Here is a 19,382-nt window from a genome sequence, read left to right as displayed (position 1 = left end):
AGAAAATCTGTGTTTCTGTTTCCATGACACGTTGCCATGCTTCACATTTAACACCAGCAGTTATAGCCTGCACTTGCAGAGAGAGACTCTGTAAATTCTTAAATAATTTTGGATCAGAATGCATTAGAGCACTTTTGAACAAATATATATATATATATAAAATAAATAGACAAAATAGACATACATTTCTGAGTAATTCTGATGGATAAATCATTGCTGTGCACTCTTAATCATGTTACAATAAAACAATGTCAAATATCGGTGAGATTTTAGTCGGTCAATCTCACAGATATTTGACATGATTAAGAGTGCACAGCAATGATCGCAGCTCTGTGAGGCTGTACTTAAGCACCGTGTAGTCCAAATTTCGGGCGATAAACATATGATATCTATATTGTAGAATGTTGTTTAAAACACTTAGTGATGTTCTGAAAATATTTATTTAATCCTTAAAATACTCTTCTATCCCACTTGACAAATAGCAACTCCAACTTTGGTTGGTGTTTCAGTACAATTACTTGATACTTTATAGCAGGAGGTTGAAAATTCTCAGATTCAGAGTTGTCTGGAACACGGAATTAAAGTTAGATGTTTTCGAAAGCCAGTAAGCATCATCCTTTGAAACCATACATTTCTGCTTAGTTTCAATCCATCCAACAGTAGCTGAGATATTTCAGTCTGCACCGTGTGGAATGACCGGCGATGCTATCCCTAGAGCCATATTGCTGGCATGGCTAAAAATAGAAAATAGTTGGTAATTATAGCTTCACAGATCTAAAAAGTGTGCGTGCTTATCTGTGTTTCATGGCATTATAAATATACGTTTTTGTTGTTGTTAAAAAGCATTACAGCAGCAGCACTGAGACTATAAACCTTCGGATTGTAAGGTGTGACTTCTCCTTACCTGCAGCAATGTTTGGCATTCAGACCGAGCCGCCGCATCTCTGCTGCCAAAGCCCTGACTCATCCTTTCTTCATGAAGCACTGAAGAACTCCTGCTTCTCTACTGTCGGCTTTAACATCAGTTCACCAGCATCATTACGCCTTACTGGTAGAGCATGCAACACTTTTGAAGGATTGCTCCGGGACACTTTTATTTACTTATTATTTGACCAGCCTTCATATGAACAATGTAAAAGTATTTAGGTTCTTTAAATGTTTTACATTTTAAGTATGCTTTGTAATTCCACAAAACATAGTCCTGCTTTGTTGTTGATGAGTGTTGATGTTTTGTTGCAAATTACCAACTACACTACATATTATGAGCACCCAATGTTAATGGGTTTATGTTGTTTAAACATATAAAGTCATTTGTTTTTTATTTATGATGTTATCTCTGTAATATTACACCTGTATTTATGTTTTTATTGAAAGGTTTTACGAGATATTTTTCTACATGAGTTACACTGTTCATTAGAAAAGCATTGCTATAAATAATTGTCACCCAAACTTGTCTCTGCCTTTGAATGCAACACCATCAATAACTGTTACATCCGTGTGTATGTCTTCTGTGCAAGTATTACACTTTTGTATATATTCACTTTTGTATTTAAGAGCCACATTAGCAGGTTTAAATGACGTGGATGAACAGAAGCCATATTTTCTCTTGCAACTGCAAAGTGTGAACAGATGGGGGCACTGCTGACATAGTATATAAAAAAAGGGAAAAAGCAGCAGCATTATGAGTCCTCCCATTTATAAAGCCTATTTAATCTCTAGAAGTATATGGATGTGCAGACAGCTTTGGTTTTACTGTACTTGCTAAGGTTTTTTGAAATATGTGCATGTGACATATACATTGTTGAGTATGGAATTTGCAACATGTGAGCACAAAGTAAAAAAAACAAAGTACAGTTTACTTAAAGGTGGGGTAGGTAATTTTGGAGAAACCAGCTCGAGTGCGCTAGAATATGAAAATACACAGCCGGAAAAAATCTGCCAGTTCCTTACAGAGGCCCTCCTCCAACACACACGAACGCCCACATGACCAATGAGGGCACGAGATAAGTTTGTGCACAGATGGAAAGCTGACAGGCAGGTAGGCCATCCAGTTATTTTAGTCGGGCCGGCTTCCACAGAGGACATTTTTGTATGGATTTTTTGTCAAAGCACTTAAGATATTTATTGCTATCGGGATGTTAAGAACATTCCATGGAATATAACAAAAAGTGTATCTCGAGCCAGTTTCTCAAACTTACCTACTCCACCTTTAAGTACTTTGTTTAAATGAGTTTTAAATGAGTATTTGCTACTTTGTACTTCTACCCAACGAAAATTCAGAGGTGTGTACTTTTACTCCACAGCATTTATTTTTTCCCTTTAATTGCTTTACAGATTTTGATAAATGGTGTGAAATATAATCAACACTTTAATCAGATATTATTACAGGAGTAAATTCACAAGCTACCCTACAGTAGGCTATACAAAGGAATGGAAACTAGCTTTACCTTTACCAGCGTCGATAACACTTTAATGCATCAATCATTATAAAACATATCATATTATTCTGAAATGGGCCAATCTGCACAATAAGTATTCTTTGTACTCTAAGTAGGCTATATGTTGATGCTAATACTTTGTACTTTTACTTGAGTAACATTTTGAATGCAGGCCTTTTACTTTTATCAGTGCAATCATGCTCTTTGGTACAATATATGACTTCTTCCACCTCTGGATGTTGACACAGTAACACAAGTTTAGCTTAATAAGTGTAGGTCTTGGTTGATGTTGTTTTAGGTGTGCAAAGGAACACCTTAACAATTAATCAAATTCCTCAAAAAAACGTAAGTGAAGTGAACGTGGGGTTTGGGAAGTTATGCTCCTGTAAACCCAAGCTCTTGGAGAGCAGCCTCCGTCGGTTGCCATACTAACGGCTGCTACCTGGTCAGTGGCGGGGACGGGGTCGTCCCATGGTTTGTTCATCTATTTATACCCTACCCCTCTTAATGCGGAGCCCTCTACAGCTGCCAGTGTGACTACATTTGGAGCGACAGTCCGGTGGGGAGGGTCCGCCGTCTGAAGGGCAGCGGCACCACTCCTGCGGCGCAGTGCATGTAAGTACTGAATTCTTCATTTATGTCTCTAGTTACGAATTTTACAGCCCAAAATGTAACCAGGCGCCAACTACGACCAACTTCTGAACATGTTATCACAAGCCACTCATTTCGATCACTGATCTGTTGTTTGTTTTGTCTGTCTGTTGAAGTTGGGCATTGGTCATGGGAGTGATGGTGTACAGTGACTCTGAGCTTGTGTGTTCACTGTTTTATGGGGTATTGTCTAAAAATGATATAGAGGTGGGGACGATTTGTCAGTAATGCCCGCACATGTTTCACGCGCAATTTACGCACGAGTTACTAAGGAAAGTTCAAGAATCTTTAACCTTATGTGTGTGTATCACTGTTTTTTTATTTGTTTCCCTTTTGGTTGGATCCTTTATGTATTTGCAATGTGAATGACTGTAAACAGCCGTAGTTAAATCATTTAAAAGCAGTCTGTTGACAGTCATTCAATATACATTAATCCCTAAAAAGCAGCCAAAACACGTTGGAGGATGTAGGCAACTGTTATGTGCCTGGAAATTAAATTGTGATTTTAATACATTTGGAAATGTTCTCCATCCCTTGTTATTCTCAATCCATTTTAAATATAAGCAGTTTTAAAGGATCAGTGGCTATTTGTTGGAGTATTAAACAAAAAACTGCCACAGATCAGCTGTTAGTGTGCTACAACCCGCTGAGGTAGTGGATCATGGTGATTGCATTAGGCTGTCCTTACTCTGCCCTGGCAGTGGCACATGCTTTTATTGTATTGGCTTAAGGACAATGCATTGCTGTATAAACCTATCCAGAAGCAAACATTTCACTGGCACAACACATGCCATCTGTTAATGGAGAGTCAGTTTAAGTGTGAAAGAAGGGCCTCTCAGAATGTATCCCTGATTTATGGTGCTCCATGGGGAGGTTTCGTGCAGGTAGCCCAGGACAGGTGTAATTGGTCGGAGGCTTATTCTTGGATAGCCTTTTAATCAGGTTTACTCTGCTGCTGCGGGACACGGAGGTCCTTATGCAACATCTGACATGTCTGCCCTTTGAGTTAAACCAGTCTGGTGGCCTGTACAAAATATCCTGAAAAACCTGTAATAGGGCTGGAACTGACAATTAAATTAAACGATAATACATCTTCCAATTATTTTCTTATTGGTAAATAAAATGTCAGAAAAGAGTGAAACACGTTCAACCCAGTTTCTCAAAGTCCAATGTGATGTCTTTAGATGTCTTATTTTATCATCCACAACTTAGCAGAAAAAATTGCATTTCTCAAAATGTTCATAAAATTAAAGTATTGTTATTGAAATTGCCAATGCTTTTTCTATCAATCGACCAATCAATCAGTCAACTAAATGGCTTCTATAGTCTATAATGTTACACTGTAGTTTGAGTTGAGTGAGTTAGTTCAGAATGGCTCCTGTGTGCTCATCCACCGGCTTTATTTCAGAGCTAGTGTTGTTGGATTAGAAGCCCATGATCCCCCGTTGAGCCTCCATGGCATTCTCCCCTCCAATTGACAATCCTCTAGCTTGTCACATGACTTTTTGCTCTTTAAACAAGCGTGGCCACCAGCAAAAGCATGAAGGGGTGTGGCGTCGGTGGGACTTGGGCAGCTCGTGGCTTTGCTCTCTCTGGATTCTGACAGGGTGGTGAGTTCTCCTGTTCTAGCTTGGTTGACGACAGTGTTTGTTTTAAGGCACTTGCACACGTGTTTAGGAGTTATAACACAGATGCTCATAACGCAAATGTTTGAGCTACTTCTCTCATGTTGGGATCACTGACACGTACAGTTCAGCTCATTAAAGTTCTCTGTGGCGTCCTCATTTTGGACTGACAATGTCGGCAAATGTGGCCTTCAGTTTATTAAATAGGACATTATATCTATAAAGTTTGGTTGTTTCTGATAGATTAAAGTCAGGCCTGATGAGTAATTATGCATTCTTTAATCTTATGTTTTTTTAATTCTCTCGAGCAATCTAAGAAAAGCAGAAATCATGATAAAATGAACTTGCATCATTTACTTTGTCAACTTTGCTGCCACCAGAAGCATTCGTCCCTGCTGCAGATCTATCTGCTGTACTAAGTCCGAGGCTCACGTTTTTGTTCTGGCTCCATTGTGCTTCCTTCATCAGGAATGCTGACATCCACAGTTTTGAAAAGCAAAGAGACACACATGCAAACACTCAATTATGTTTGTACATATTTGTGAGCCGCATAGTCATTCATTTGTGAACATATGATGGTAAGCTGCTGCCTTTAAATGCTAATTGTAGCATATCATTACTATTTATATGTGGCTTACTGCCTTATGCTTTGTTTGTGTTATTTATTCACTTCCAGGCAACCATGACGTAGCCAACAGGGACTTTTTTGGTCACTTCTCTCTGTGCGTGTTGCCAAGTCATGTCATAAGTCAGATTAAATATGTATTTAAACAAATTTTGATCCAATCATTTTCGACAGATAACGCTCTGTATTGACACACAACAGACAAACTGTCTATGTGGCATGTTAGATAACATTTGAACAGGAACACTGACTTGTTGGGCTTTAGTTACATCCAAGGTTGTGGAAAAGACCAGAAAGTGTGCAGTGCCATCGAGGCCAGGACCCAGAGTGGAGCTGAGGTGTTGAGTTTCAGTGCAAGGGGAGATTCCTGCATGGCACTGCAGGCTGGTACAGGTCATCTTACATGGACTGTACAAGAGGAGAGAAGAGGATGCACTCTTACAAAGTCAATGTATAAAGAAGGCTAGGAAGATATCAACAGAATAACCAAGAAAGGGATGTCAATGTGTGGCGCTTCTGACCGTTTGATCTGTGTTTTTGTTTGCTTGTTCCTTTTACAGGAGCAATGTCTCACCCACCAAGGAACAACATTGTCTGCAACCTCTGATTGGTTGGCTCTCAGCAAAGAAAGTCAATAGGTCCAATGGAATCTGAATCGCCATTTCACTGGAGAAAAGTTTGACTCTGTTTTGTTAAAAAGTGGAAAAAAAGCAACCCATCTGTTTTTATATGCTTTTTGAATAACTCGAGGCGAAGAGAGTCAACTGAATCATCCTGAGGGACATGGACACCATGGAGAACCTAGTCCTGGAGCCCAGATCAGAGCGTATCGCTCGCTACAAAGCAGAGAGGAGGCGAGAACTGGCTGAGCGCTTCGGCAACCTGGAGGAGCTACCTACCAAGTGGGTGAGGAGGGATGGGAAAGAGGTCCACGACCCAGAGACCCACAACCAGAGAGGGACTTTAGACTCAGATGGCCTCAGTGAAAGAGTTAACGGTAGGACGCGCAGGGTTACTAACGGAATAGAGGAGTCCAACCACTTGAAGAGGTGAGTTATTCCTGCACAAATGGATGAGTCGATTGAGTGTGATACCATAGATTTCACCAAGAGCCAATTTAAACCAAATCCAAGAGCGATTTTTCTTGTTAAATACAAATCAAATATCTAAATTCATGGCTGTACTGATACACACATTTTCGGTGCATAAAATATTTATTTTAAAATAAAAAAACATTAAGTTGATCCTTCAGAATCAGGACACGGCTGTAGAAATCTGTAAATTATGATAATGAATAACTGAAAACATTAGATGCAGCACATGTTGGAGTCTGTACAGTTTTCTGGAGCTTGATGTGGAAGGGAGCAGGTGTGAAAGGCTTAATTTTTCGCGACGGCAATAAAGCAACGTGTCTACTTCCTAACCCTATGACAACTCGACATCAGTACAAACTGTAGGTGTTTTACTAAAATAGAACACTGATAGTCAGTAAGTATTTTGGTAACAGTGTGCGGCTTCATTCACTGAGGAAAAGTCTAACCTGATCAGCGACAAAAAAGTACTTTGTGTAGCTGTACAAGATAGATGTGGGACACTTGATCTACCCTGTGTACTTTATGCCAAATATGCAAACAAGTGGACTTTCTTTTTCGGAAGCTGATCCACTTAGCTTTGTTTCAGATTCTCACCGAAACTTGAGCTGAATAAGACTTCAAATAGGTCTTACTTTAAGACTCAAAAGAATGAGACTGTTTATTGGGAAGTGTTTTAAATAGTAATGTTTTTATTTAAAATGCTTGTGTTTTGAGCATATGACTGGATAAATGAGATTTGGATTATACTGCAATAGTTGTATGAAAGTTAATGAGCAAGAAGAACAACATTTCCCTCCAAATATTCAGGTTAACATGCGGTTAGCTATTGGTCAACAAATTATCATATTGGGGGTAAAATTATCATTTAGGTAACAGGTACATGCAAATGTATTTATCAAACATTTCAAATCAAATCAAACTTTTCTTTTTTAGAATGTAACACATTGGAATATGATACAAATTGGTCCCATACTTACCAGCGACCTTTCAGCAGCTTCAGATCCTTGACTTCACCAGTTGCTCTACGGACTTTGTTTCTCATTAAAACTGAGAGGTCTAAATCTGTGGGTCACAGCTGGGAGTTAAAGAGCCTGTCTGACGCTTCTTTTGTATTTGATTGGTACCCTTCCAGCCTGACACTGGGTACTTTTCCTTTGAACTTGCACTATGGAACAGAGACTGGGAACGTCTTTAGTGTCAGAATGCACAACATTGCACCTTTCTCTGTTGGAGCTGCACATTTTTGTTTGTTTTCTCTTGACAGTAAAGGTTTGGTTGTATTGTTGTTTCTGAGAGCGTTCCCCACACCTGCGTCCTCAACTCCTTCCCCCCTACTCCTGCCCCCTCCAGGCAGGGTTCCCCGGGCTCTGCCAGCATGCTGGGTGGGGAGGGGCACCCCGTCCCTGTTGGACTCGATGCCCCGCAGCTCCACACTTGGGTGTCGGTGGGCCAGTTGAGAAGTTCTCTTCTGCAGCAGACTGGGAACGGAGCGCAGAAAGTGTAGGGTCGCCTGCATGAGTGTGGTCCAGACTGTCACTGTCAGCCTCTGTACCTCTGTGGCCATTTTCACCTCAACATCTTCTTCCTTCCCTCCTCCTGCTCTGTTCCCGTGGGTACCAGTTGCCCTGACGCTGGGCAGTACACTTCCTCTTTGGATCTGGCTGTAAAGCCTGGCTCTGAGGGGGGGCGGCGACGCACCCGGCGTTACCTCCCCAGCGGGTCAGGTGGGGGTCGCAAGACCAGCGAACGCTTCAGGACACAGCCGATCACAGCCAATGAGATGGAGGAGAGCAGCGGGTAGGGGCTGTGTGCTGTGGTGCAACTGGTTTGGTTCTCACAAAGAAGATGCTGTTTGCAGTGTTTTGTGCCTTTTACTCTGTTAAATTGTATTTTTAGTTTTGTATGTTTTTAACAGAGACATAGTTAAGGATTTACATTTCAGGAGGGCAAAAAGAAGTGTAAAAGGTGGATTTGCAAATGGTTAAGGACTGGGGGGTTTTAGGGTTTAATGGTGGGGATGTTAAGATAATGCCCTAGAGAATTTGAGGGTGGGACCAGTTGGCTATTCTCTCTACTATATAGCGTGACTGTAAGCTTTGTTCTGGGTACAGAACTTATTTTTTCCTCTGAGGATGAAGTTGCTCTGTTCCTGCCTTTGAGATTGATTTCACTTGTATATTGACTTCCTTTATTACTTTATTAAATATAACAAAAGACTAACTTTTTCAGTTTCTCTTAAGAATTTTCTCCACATTTTGCTGATATCATTTAAAAATGTGGTTTTGCCAGTGAAGTGTATGACATCTGGGAACTTTGAATAATATTCAGACAATTGCTGATGGTTTTTGATTTATATCTCCTTCTCACTAATACAAATGCAGTCACACTTGAGGTTTGACAGCTGCTGCACCTTTACACATATGTCCACGGGTGGTGTGGTTTGCATGTGTTTGTCCTCCTTCATGACCTCCAGTGTTGATCTACCGAGCATGCAAATATGACACAGTATCTTCCTTGTTTGAAGCTGCATACTGAAGCACAAAGACATGTATTGTGAGCCTGCAGCTAGATCTGAAATGAAACACATGCGTAGGAGCTGGAGTTTTTAAGTCCACATAATTTCCCTGTTTGTTTTTCACCTGTTGAATTCATTCTTTACCTCTTCTCACCCTTCTAGGGGGTTGGACGCAGAGGAAGAGGAGAATTGCAAAGGTGACGCTGTGTTCCCGCCTGGCTTTAATCATACAGTTTGCTATTGTCTTTGGAGACAAACGGCTTTTGTCTGCTAAGCTGGTACACTGGTGGCAATGTGATACAGAGAGGGAGAAGGTCAGAGTATCACAACACTGGTCACCACTGACAACGCAATGATGAACATAATGATGGAAGGAGGAAAAAGTTAAGGGGCAACAAAAGAAGACCAGAAAAAGCTATGATTCTCTTCACAAGCTTCTTACAAAGCAAACATTTAGAGCGTGCATCCAACTTGCACAGTTGCTTCCACAAACTAATATAACAGCTCATTAATCGGGTTATATTTTTAGGCTTGCAATATTTTAAACTCCTCTTTGATGACAGATTTACGTCTCACTAAAACGATTTTAGCAGTGGAGCAATGCTATGGCAGTCCCTCTCTTTACCTCACCATAAAACCTTACAAGCACGTTTTACAAAGATTGACCTACTGAGAATTCACAGCATGTCTGCGGAATCAAGCAGGCAATGTAAATCTAGCTTTATATGCTACTGGGATTCCTTTCAGGTCATACGTCTTCTGCCTTGCACTTTGCAGTGGATTGAATCCCCAAATTCAACAAAGGTTAGGGATTTACCAAGTCTCACCGTTTCCTGTTGGAATACTTAAAAACTCTATTTTATAATGCTAAAGTGTACACAACATTCAAATGACAATATGTCAAGAAATGGGGATAAAATGTGTTGTTTAATAATACCTTTCAGGTATTTTATATACAGTTGGAGAGTTTCCTGTTTCCTGACCTAGTGGTCTGGCCCCTTTAAAAACTCACAAGATGAGGGCTTATGAGATAATTAATGGGGTAGCAAAGAAAAACCTTTTGTCAACTTAAAAAAAAAACCTTTATCTAAACTTTGCTTCTTTTTGTGCTAAATATTGGATAGTTTTTGCTCCAAAAAATGGTATTGTATTGTCCTTTCTTATTTTGTGCAACCTTGATATGAAATTCGAATAGTGACTATTGCTATTTGATAAGTATAGTAGTATAGTAAAAAGTTGTTTGTAGAGTAGAGAAATTGGCAAATTATTTGGTAAAATACCTCACATTTAATAATCTACTAAATTAGTTTCCACCTTTTTTAAGAATCATCACGTGTAAATTATATAATGTAATTTGTGAGGATTTCGATGCCTGTTTGATCACCAGTGCTGCTCATTGCTGACATATTGCGTCTGAAACGTGTGATGGATGGCAACTGTTAATGAGTGAATTATATCTCTTTATTCTCACAGCTGATGTGAAAACAGATGACAGAGCCAAAATGAGTGTGGCAGCCAAGATGTCTTTGTTTAAAGTGAGTCTATATAAGTCTTTACCCTGAAACCAGATCCGTATTACTGCTTCCTTTTATGTTACGTGCTGTCTGTCCTATTGCAACAATCTGCCCGTAGCTATTCACTGCTCCTCAATCAAATGTGCAAGGCGAAGATTCAGCTGAATAATGTAAGGTTTTCTGAAAGTTACTCATGACAATCAAGCATAGACAAACTTGTCTAACCTGAATGGCTTACAGTATGTAACTGTCTACTGAAACTTGTAAAATGCAATATCCTATATTAGATTAAAACTACCATAGCTCAGTTAAAAAGTTGGGGGGAAATGTATAGAGCAGCTAAGGGAATGCTACACTTATCATCCTCCTTTGCTCACCTTACAATCTGAGAATCATGATGAGCCAGCGCTGAGCATGCAGAACACAACCTGAACATGCTGATAGATATGAACGGTGAAACAGGTGCAGTCTCATGCTACTGTTTGTAAAGAAAGACTGTGTAGGTGTAATGTAGTGTAATGAAAACACTGTTTTTCTCCAACCAGAATAGCAAACACCTTTTGGATTTTCAGTTGCATTCTCCGTTTCTAGAATTAACCCTTCTTCAACATTGCGTTAGCCATGGAGCTTCAGGTGAAAATGTGCCAGAAACTGTATTACTATTAGCAACCATGGCGGAGGTGTGTATAATTAGCCTGCTAGCCTGTGAAGGCAGGCTGAGGTAACTGAAGCAGGCAGCAGAGCTCTGGTTACACTGCGACCAGCTGAGCTGGCTGGCATTCTATCCATGTAGCCAGCACGCTCCACCTTACAGCGAGCTGCTTTATTCACCAGCTATCTGACCCCCTCCCTCCATCTGTCAATACAAATAGAACAGGAGACATCTGCAGGGGAGAGTTTTCACTGACATGTTTGTGCTCTCATTTATTAGTTATTTAGTAGATGGAGGCATTGCATTGAAGCTGCTATTTGACCTATATGTTGGGCTCCAGCTGTGTAAAAGGACCACCTGTGATGTTCAGATGTTGTGGGTGATATTAACACGTTTCTTCCTCCTCTGTAGGAGCTGGAGAAATCAGCTGCCCCTGAGGCCTCAGCCTTCCTGAAGCCTCGCTCAGGCAGCGTCTCTCATGAGCGCAGGACGCGCCGTGGCAACGATCATCGCTTCCTTACTCAGCCAATCACCTGTGAGGAAATCGTGGCAATCAGGTGGGGAAGCTTAGTGGTCAGATGGAGATTTTAGCTTAATTTCTAGGAATACAAATACCATAAAGAGGCATATTTCTTGGCCATTTGGTTGGATTCAAAACACTTTGGTGCAACTCAACTCCACTTTATTTATAGCACCTATCATACAATGATGCAACCCAAAGCAACAGGCTACACGGATAACTTTATAGTCAACTTTAGATATCTGTTCCGTTGCTGTTTCTAATAGCCAAGCAATTTGGAAATGATCTACGTGTTAACTATTGTCATCAAATCCCATAAAGTACACCAAAACAAAAAATGACAGGATCATATAAACTGTAAAGTACTGAGGAGGACAAGTCACTGTTTCTACAAGTTTGTGTGTGTGTGGCATAAAGGTCGAGAATCGGTCTAGGGAGCATGTTAAATAAGGTCACAAATAATATAAGTGTCCAACTATGTTCATAGTTATAAAGGAACATGTCACCATGTACAACAGTGTGACCCTCTGATGTAGTTTTGGTAGAATTTGAACAATGGATCTTTGCGGCACTTACTGCATGTAATAAATGTATCAGCCATTGGCTGTTCAGGCAATACTTGTTAACAAGATCAAATCACTCTTGGCTTTAGTCTTTATGTTTACTCGTGTTTTCCCACAGCGCCCCCAAATCAGCCCCCCCAGTGGAGCCCCAGTCCGCGCCGGCTGAGGCGGTGGAGGATGCTGATGAGAGCTCCAAGCTGAGCATGAGTGAGAAGCTGGCACTCTTCAACAAACTGTCCCTCACAGGGAAGCAGGAGGGCGGCCCCGCTGATGGGCCCCCAGAGAGACGGAGGCAGAAGGGGGCCAGGTACCGCACACAGCCCATCACTGTGGAGGAGGTCAGCCTGGTGAGTACACAGACCTTCAATGCTCAAAACTAAACAAAACATGAACATGAAAGAATGTGCTTTTGAAGAAGACAGTGGTGACTTTTAAGCTTCAACATGTGTAAATAATTTGTGAAAAAGTCTGAAACATGTGTCTTTGTCATCTTATCTATTTACACACATAAGCACAACAACCATTATACAAAGTCCTACTCAATTTCTTGCCCTGATGAAAGTTTTCTACTGTTTATTTAAATTTGAACGATGATCTATACCTGTGTCTCACCCTTGTGTCTTGTCTCTTTTCAGCTCCAGAAAGGCCCCATTCAGCTTCCTGCCTTCTCTTTGTCCCCTCATCTGTCCGACAGACAGCAGGACTCGTCTGTCAATCTGAAACCCAGTGAGATACGCCTCTCCCAGCCAAGACCTGACTCCAGCCCCGTGTCTGGAGAGGGTCTGCAGCGGCACGACTCTGAGCCCGTCCTGAGAGGAATCCTGAAGAAGAGCTGCTCCGGAGGCGCCGAGTGGAGCAGGGCGACCTGCCATGAACAGAATGGTGGAGGTTGTGAAGATGCAGGAACACAAGGGAGGATGGAGAGCACAGAGCGGCAGGAAGTGCCTGCAGCCCCACGGAGAGAGAGGCGCCAGGCTCCAGGTGTGGAGGGGGGCTCGCTGCCTGCCGCTCCCTGGAGGCATAGGGCTCGCACCAGAAGGGAAACCATTGCCTGTACACCGATAAGAGCCGTGCCAGAGCAGGACGCTGCGCAGGGGGAGAGGGGGGGCCAGACAGAGCTGCAGGAGCAGCTGCTCTCCTCTGTGGAGCACCGCTCAGATACTACTGGGAGAGTTCAGTGAGTATCTGAATGTGCCGATACATGCCTCTTTATAAGAACAAATATTTAATTTTGCAAAAGTTCATCAACTTACTAGCCGATGCAACTTGAGCTATCTTGATATGTTTAAAATGGCTTGCAGGGATTTCTTTAAAATATAAGAAAGTTTCTATTACAAGTCTGCACATTGCACATCCTACTTTAAACATTGGTTGTTGACTTAATTTTGTGAAATTATTTCTGTCTTTACATTTTAGCAGAGAAACAAATATGTTACGGTTCAAGCCTGCTCTGTTTGTTACATCTAAATATAAGAACGGCTTACTTTTACATTTGCATCATAATATATTAAGTGGCAGCTTAAGCCAAAGTCCAGAAACCAATTATTTCTGTCTTTTAACTGAACTCATTTACAAAATAACATCACAATACTTTAAGTGGAGACATTGGCTTTTTCACTGTTTTAGTGTTTCAAGTACTGAATGAATTGAAACTAAATTTAAGAGAGGGTAGGCAGGTACAGACATTATTTTTGTAGGGCAAATGTTAAATAAAGGCACATAAGTGTGTGCAAGTGTAATTTTGGAATTACACTTGTTTGTCCTCCACTGTTCTATGTTTTATATTCTGTATATCTGATGTGACCAAAAGGCAGCAGAATGAGGAGAAGAGTGAGAGGAGGATGAATGAAGAAACTCCAGCCGTGGGACATGTTGAGGTCACACTGCTAGATGGCAACAGTAACCTGCAGGAGTCCACCAGCACCAGCAGAAGAAAGGTAAGAAACTCAAATTCTTCACATGGTAAATGTATTGGTCTGCGATGTCTTCAGTATGTAGAATCAGACTCACAATGGATACAAGCACAGCTGCAGAATCAACAGCTGCTGCGCCTGTTGTCTGTTAATGGGAAACTCTTTGCCCCTCAATAATCTCTAATCCTATGGAGCCAGCGGGCTTCAGACTGTCAGCAGTGGGATAACGTTTAATTTCACTTTTCAAAATCCCATTTTTGGAGTTGCTGATACAAATCCCAATATGTTTATTTACACTGCTATCAAGTATTACCATGCAGTGACAGTATTACAAAACTGCAATCCTACAACTCAATTTTATGCACAGGAATTACATTTACTTTGACTCATTTTCACACAAACACAATGTTTTTGCAACATCAGTATAGTGCACGTTTGTAGTCCAACATTCACAGTACTTTTTTATTTTAGGTTCCCAGTTTATGTTCTGTCAAATAGCGAAATGATCTCGTCCCACAGTGCTTGTTTCAGATGATTATAACCAAACATCAGCTGTCGGCAAACACCTTGTCACTTCAATGGTTGTATAAAACACATGCGGCTGTCATGCCATGTCATGTTATAGAAAAGCAAAGCTTGTTGGTGAGGGAGATTCGGCCCAGGGCACAGAGCGACACCTGTCAGTAACTGTTTTTTTCATTTTCTTTTGCACATATATACACTTATACAGTAAGAATTTAAGAAAAGTTTAAACCTTGCGAAGGAGAATTAGAAAGCAAAAGTGGCCCCAAAGGATATATCCCGTTGTTGATAATAATAATCATACAACAAAAATTAAAGAATCAAAAGACAAAAATACAGATTGCATAATTCGTCAAAGTTTCAAGACCCTAGCAGTAGGAAACAAATATTTTTTTAAACATCCAATTTAGTTTGAATTAAAAGTCAACATGCATATCAATGAAATTCATGAAGTGATAGATATCTTTGCAAATGAAAGTCCACGTTTTCTGTTAAATTATCCGTGGAAGGAGCCTCGGGATGTTTGCAGAAAGCGGCATGTAGAGGTTGTTGGGTTCACTCTCCTTGCCACCCTCAAATCCATAATGAGAAGAGGCTGCCGGTTAGATCGGTGTGTTTGTCATTCCAATGAAACCAGATATAGCATCTCTTAGCAACAGTGCTATGCATATGGTAGGTGCTAAATGTCTTGAGATCAGACTGAAGTCACTGGGATATCTCTCCAGACTACCAAGTGTTTATGAACTGAGAAGAGTTTGACTGTCTCGGGCATTATGTGGAATGTACACAGACTAAATGTTGACCCTTTTATAACCTTATTATCTCACAATGCTGTGAGCACGTGTGTGTTCATATACTGTATTTTGGTGTTTTAAATGTATTGTTCATGCTGTTCTTTTTCTGTTTTAATTGTACTCTTCTAGCAACACTTTAATTTGTTTGTTCTACCCCTCTGTTCCCCCACACTGCCCTCTGCAGGAAGAGACGGAACACCTTCATGTGGACGGTGTCACCCATCAGTGCTGGGTGAGTCTTCATCTGATGCTTTTAAGATCCTTCTAAATCTCCATTCTGAAGATTATATTCATTACTAATTTGACCATAGCTTTAGCCTGCCCGTCTCTCTTCTAATTCCTCTTCTCTCCCAGGATCCCGTCTTTGCCTCTGTCTTTTCTAGCAGTACCCCCCAATATATCATGTGTTTCAATCAGGTAATTGTTTGAGCCGCTGCATGGCAGATAATTCGACGCCTTTTTTCGGGTTTGCAGTGTTTTGTATGCAGTGAAACGTTTTTGTCCTCACACAGTTTCACACTATGACACTGTGATTTTGACAGATGATGTGTGAAGTTTCACTCATGCTAACGAGATAAACCTGCAACCTGCGGAGTGTTTCTTTAGTTAAATAAATCATCCTTTTTCTGTAATGTAACATCACGGCTCTCACGATGCAGTGTCTGTCACACTTGTGTCATACCCTTTTTTTTTTCAACCTGCAACAATATTGGAAAAAAGTTTTGCTAAAAAAGTAACCGAGCTTTGTTTAATATTAAAGTCATGTTTTTCATAACTTCTGCTGCTCAAATAGAGTTTTTACACATAAGCAGTCTCTCCTGGTATGATACTGATATCTTTCTTTGTCTACCATCACATTTTTGACCATGCACGTCTCCAAAGGGGTCTCTCACCGCTTTCCTAAAATGTAAAACTAACCTGTTACCTGCATTCTCTATTTAATTCATCCTCAGACAAATTTGTCTTTTGAGGCACAAGAAGTCTCCTCTCCTACCAAGGATCCGATTCAGCCTCAGCGGGGACGGAAGGTGACACAGGCCAAAGTTTTCTTTGAATCTAAAAGTTTATTTTAATATATAGACAAGCTTAACATCTGTTTTTCATGATGCCCAGGTTAATGGGGTTGAGGATGAGAATGGCGAAGACGAGGACATGAATACAGAGCAGGAAAGGAAAGAGAAAAATGCTGGATGTTTAGCCCAGAGAGGTGAGTTTATCAAGTTCACTTGCTCTGGTTTGCTCTTTATCTGTGACTCTACCTCAGGAGGATTGTATATCTGACTCCTGCTCTCTGTGTATACTATCTGTTAGGAACTCCAGAATCAGACAGAAATTAAACCTACGTTTACAAAGGACTCTCTGAAGCTCTAACACGCACATGTTTTGAGACCTTTCCTGTTAGATTTCCCTAAATAGTTTGTTCTATTTCTTCAACAGAAATCTCCCCGCAGCCTTTAACAGAGTTTGAAGGTAAGATAATGTAAACTAAAGGCTTATAAATATATGTTCATAACGTCATTACAAGCATTTCAAGTAAAGTATTTTGTGTCCTGTGCGCCTGCAGATCCACAGGGCTCTCCGCTCTCGGTGACTCCACATAAGGTGAGGGAGGAGACGCCTGTGGATGAATCAAACACTGATGGAGGTTCCTACAGAGATCAGTCAGCTCTCTCGGCCTGTGCCCCCCCACCCTGTGGAGATGCTGCTGCCGCAGAGAGTGAGCAGGACCTGGGCGTCCTCTGCCAGACCAACGCACCCATGTGAGCTGGTTTTACTGCAGATTGTAAGATTATTGGCCTTTCTTATCGCTGTAATTTGGAAATCTGACATAGTCAGGGATGTGCTAGAAGGACCCATCTGATTGTAGGTATTTTGTTTTTAAATAATAATCATCTAGACTCTAGAGAATGCTATGGTCTCTGACAGGTATGCAAATTAGATTGATTTAATTACAACTTTTTCCTATAATTTAACTTTTGAGCTTTAAAAATCTTGTTGCAAAAAAACAAAAATTATGAGGTGTGTCTAAAAGTTTTGATTATTACGTGCCCGCTGAAGTGGCCTAATGTTATGTTGACAATATTACATTTAGAATATTATGGTATTATATAAAGAATTTAAAGAAGGAAAAAAATGATTTTTTTTATTATTAACGCTCTGTAGAAGTCCTACATAATGATTGCATGTGAATCAAATAGATACTATTTGGTTTCAGGTTTTCTAAAACACCTAATTGTTTTTACATTGAGTCATGTCTGTTTTTAAATTCAGCGTTGCTTATTGAATTTCATATTAGTTTTCTATTTGAACTCCTGGCCAATAAACTTATCATGATTGGTTTATTTAATATAGATGTAGTTTATGTGCAGAATCCATCTTGGATTTCAACTTCTCTAAGTTCGTTATATATTGAAAAGTATAGTTATTTGCAGGTTACTCCCAACAAGGATAAGACACTTGTGGAGCACACTTAAAAAATAATAATAACTGAGCAGCTTTTTACATTCTGGCTGTGAGAAAGATTAGGTCAAAGTTTAATGACACATCAATAACTAATCAATATAATAACTGAATTCTTATATGTGTGTGTGGTGTGCAGACTGACATCAGCTGTAGCGGAGCACAGGCGGTCGGTGCGTCCGTCCCGCCGTACGCAGGGCTCCAGAAACCCTCTGAGAGCCCTGGCCGCCCGGGAGGACATCCGGCAGGACTACATGGGGGAGAGAGTGGACTCAGCGTCTGAGGAGAGCAACCAATCAGAGAAGAGTGAGTGGGGATATTACACTCTCTTTAGTCTTTAGGCAAGGTGAGGCAAGTTTATTTATATAGCACCTTTCAACACTAGGCAATTCAAAGTGCTTGAAGACATTAAGCATTAAGAAATAGTGCCGCAGAAACATATTATCAAATGACATTTAAAAGCAAAGATAATAAAAACATGAATAACACAGGTACATGAATACAAGTTAGAGTGCAGTGTGAGATATGAATCAAAGCAGTGGCAAAAAGAAAAGTCTTCAGCCTGGATTTAAAAGTAGTAAGAGTTGCAGCAGACCTGCAGGTTTCTAGGAGTTTGTTCAGATATTTGGAGCATAATAACTGAACGCTGCTTCTCCATGTTTAGTTCTGACTCTGGGGACAGAAAGCTGACGCGTCCGAGAAGACCTGAGAGATCTGGATGATCCTTTTTCATTCAGCTTAAATGTGTGTGTCTTCCTTCCCTGTAGAGTCCAAGAACCCGTCTGTGACAGAATCAAATCTTTCCAGAGCAGAAGACGTCCTCTCTTCCTCAGACACAACCAAGTCTTCTCCTCCCTTCAGCAGCCTCATGCTCATTCACATCAAAGGTCAGAATATAGTTATCTGTATGCACGAGTGTCCCAACGATGACGTGTTTTGAATTCAGGTTTTTATATTCACTTGGGCCTGTGGCGACAGGTAGGCGGCAGGTCCAGGTGCGTCTGGTGGAGCCCTCAGCGCACTCCCTGAACAGTGGAGACTGCTTCCTGCTGGTCGCCCCGCAGCACTGCGTCCTGTGGAGCGGAGAGTTTGCCAATGAACATGAGAAAAGCAAGGTACCATCGAACACAATTCAGTTCAATTCAATTCAAGGCTTTATTGTCATGTGCACATTAGCTACAGTGTAGATATGCCAATGAAAAACGTAAGTCACAGGCTCCTTCAACAGTGCAACAAATAAATCAATAAAACATTTCAATATGTTTTTAGAATAGTTCTTAATGTAGTCAACGATGAACTTTTCTTTCTAAGTGGTTACTCAGTATTGTTTTAGAATAGAAACTCATGTTACGTAGGATTTGTTTTTATTTTTCTTGAAATCATCGGGTAATTCTATAGTAACGCTTATTCTTGTTACATCTGGGGGGAAACAATGGTAAATGTTTCATCATCATTGGCATTTAACTTGGAATGTAGAAATATATATATATATATAT

The 19,382-nt window shown here is 40.7% G+C and overlaps 2 protein-coding genes across 6 annotated transcripts in view; both read left to right on the top strand.

The window, feature by feature from the left end:
- The window catches only part of cdk21 (cyclin-dependent kinase 21), a 49,052-nt gene extending 47,731 nt beyond the window's left edge, over positions 1-1,321 (top strand). For both annotated transcript variants that reach the window (XM_079646534.1, XM_079646533.1), the window contains one exon: positions 911-1,321. In XM_079646534.1, the coding sequence (XP_079502660.1) occupies positions 911-988 (78 nt within the window). In that variant the 3' untranslated portion in view covers positions 989-1,321. The remainder of the gene's footprint in view (positions 1-910) is intronic.
- Positions 1,322-2,925: 1,604 nt separating this feature from the next.
- The window catches only part of svilc (supervillin c), a 24,736-nt gene continuing 8,279 nt past the window's right edge, over positions 2,926-19,382 (top strand). Inside the window, exons 1-19 of one of the 4 annotated variants that reach the window (XM_079646526.1) lie at positions 2,926-3,053; positions 5,900-6,388; positions 7,784-7,933; positions 8,054-8,230; positions 9,111-9,145; positions 10,422-10,483; positions 11,526-11,671; positions 12,316-12,544; positions 12,833-13,374; positions 14,008-14,134; positions 15,611-15,658; positions 15,781-15,843; positions 16,380-16,454; positions 16,540-16,633; positions 16,864-16,896; positions 16,991-17,186; positions 18,026-18,192; positions 18,654-18,773; positions 18,865-19,001. In XM_079646526.1, coding sequence (XP_079502652.1) covers positions 6,123-6,388; positions 7,784-7,933; positions 8,054-8,230; positions 9,111-9,145; positions 10,422-10,483; positions 11,526-11,671; positions 12,316-12,544; positions 12,833-13,374; positions 14,008-14,134; positions 15,611-15,658; positions 15,781-15,843; positions 16,380-16,454; positions 16,540-16,633; positions 16,864-16,896; positions 16,991-17,186; positions 18,026-18,192; positions 18,654-18,773; positions 18,865-19,001 — 2,667 coding nt within the window. In that variant the 5' untranslated portion in view covers positions 2,926-3,053; positions 5,900-6,122. The remainder of the gene's footprint in view (positions 3,054-5,899; positions 6,389-7,783; positions 7,934-8,053; positions 8,231-9,110; positions 9,146-10,421; positions 10,484-11,525; positions 11,672-12,315; positions 12,545-12,832; positions 13,375-14,007; positions 14,135-15,610; positions 15,659-15,780; positions 15,844-16,379; positions 16,455-16,539; positions 16,634-16,863; positions 16,897-16,990; positions 17,187-18,025; positions 18,193-18,653; positions 18,774-18,864; positions 19,002-19,382) is intronic. The other 3 variants (XM_079646527.1, XM_079646528.1, XM_079646529.1) reach the window with 3 other exon arrangements.

The sequence above is a fragment of the Notothenia rossii genome, assembly GCF_949606895.1.
Source record: "Notothenia rossii genome assembly, chromosome: 8".
Taxonomy (NCBI): Eukaryota; Metazoa; Chordata; class Actinopteri; order Perciformes; family Nototheniidae; genus Notothenia; species Notothenia rossii.
The sequence above is the reverse complement of the archived record's forward strand: the minus strand, read 5'-3'. Positions and strand labels throughout refer to the sequence as shown.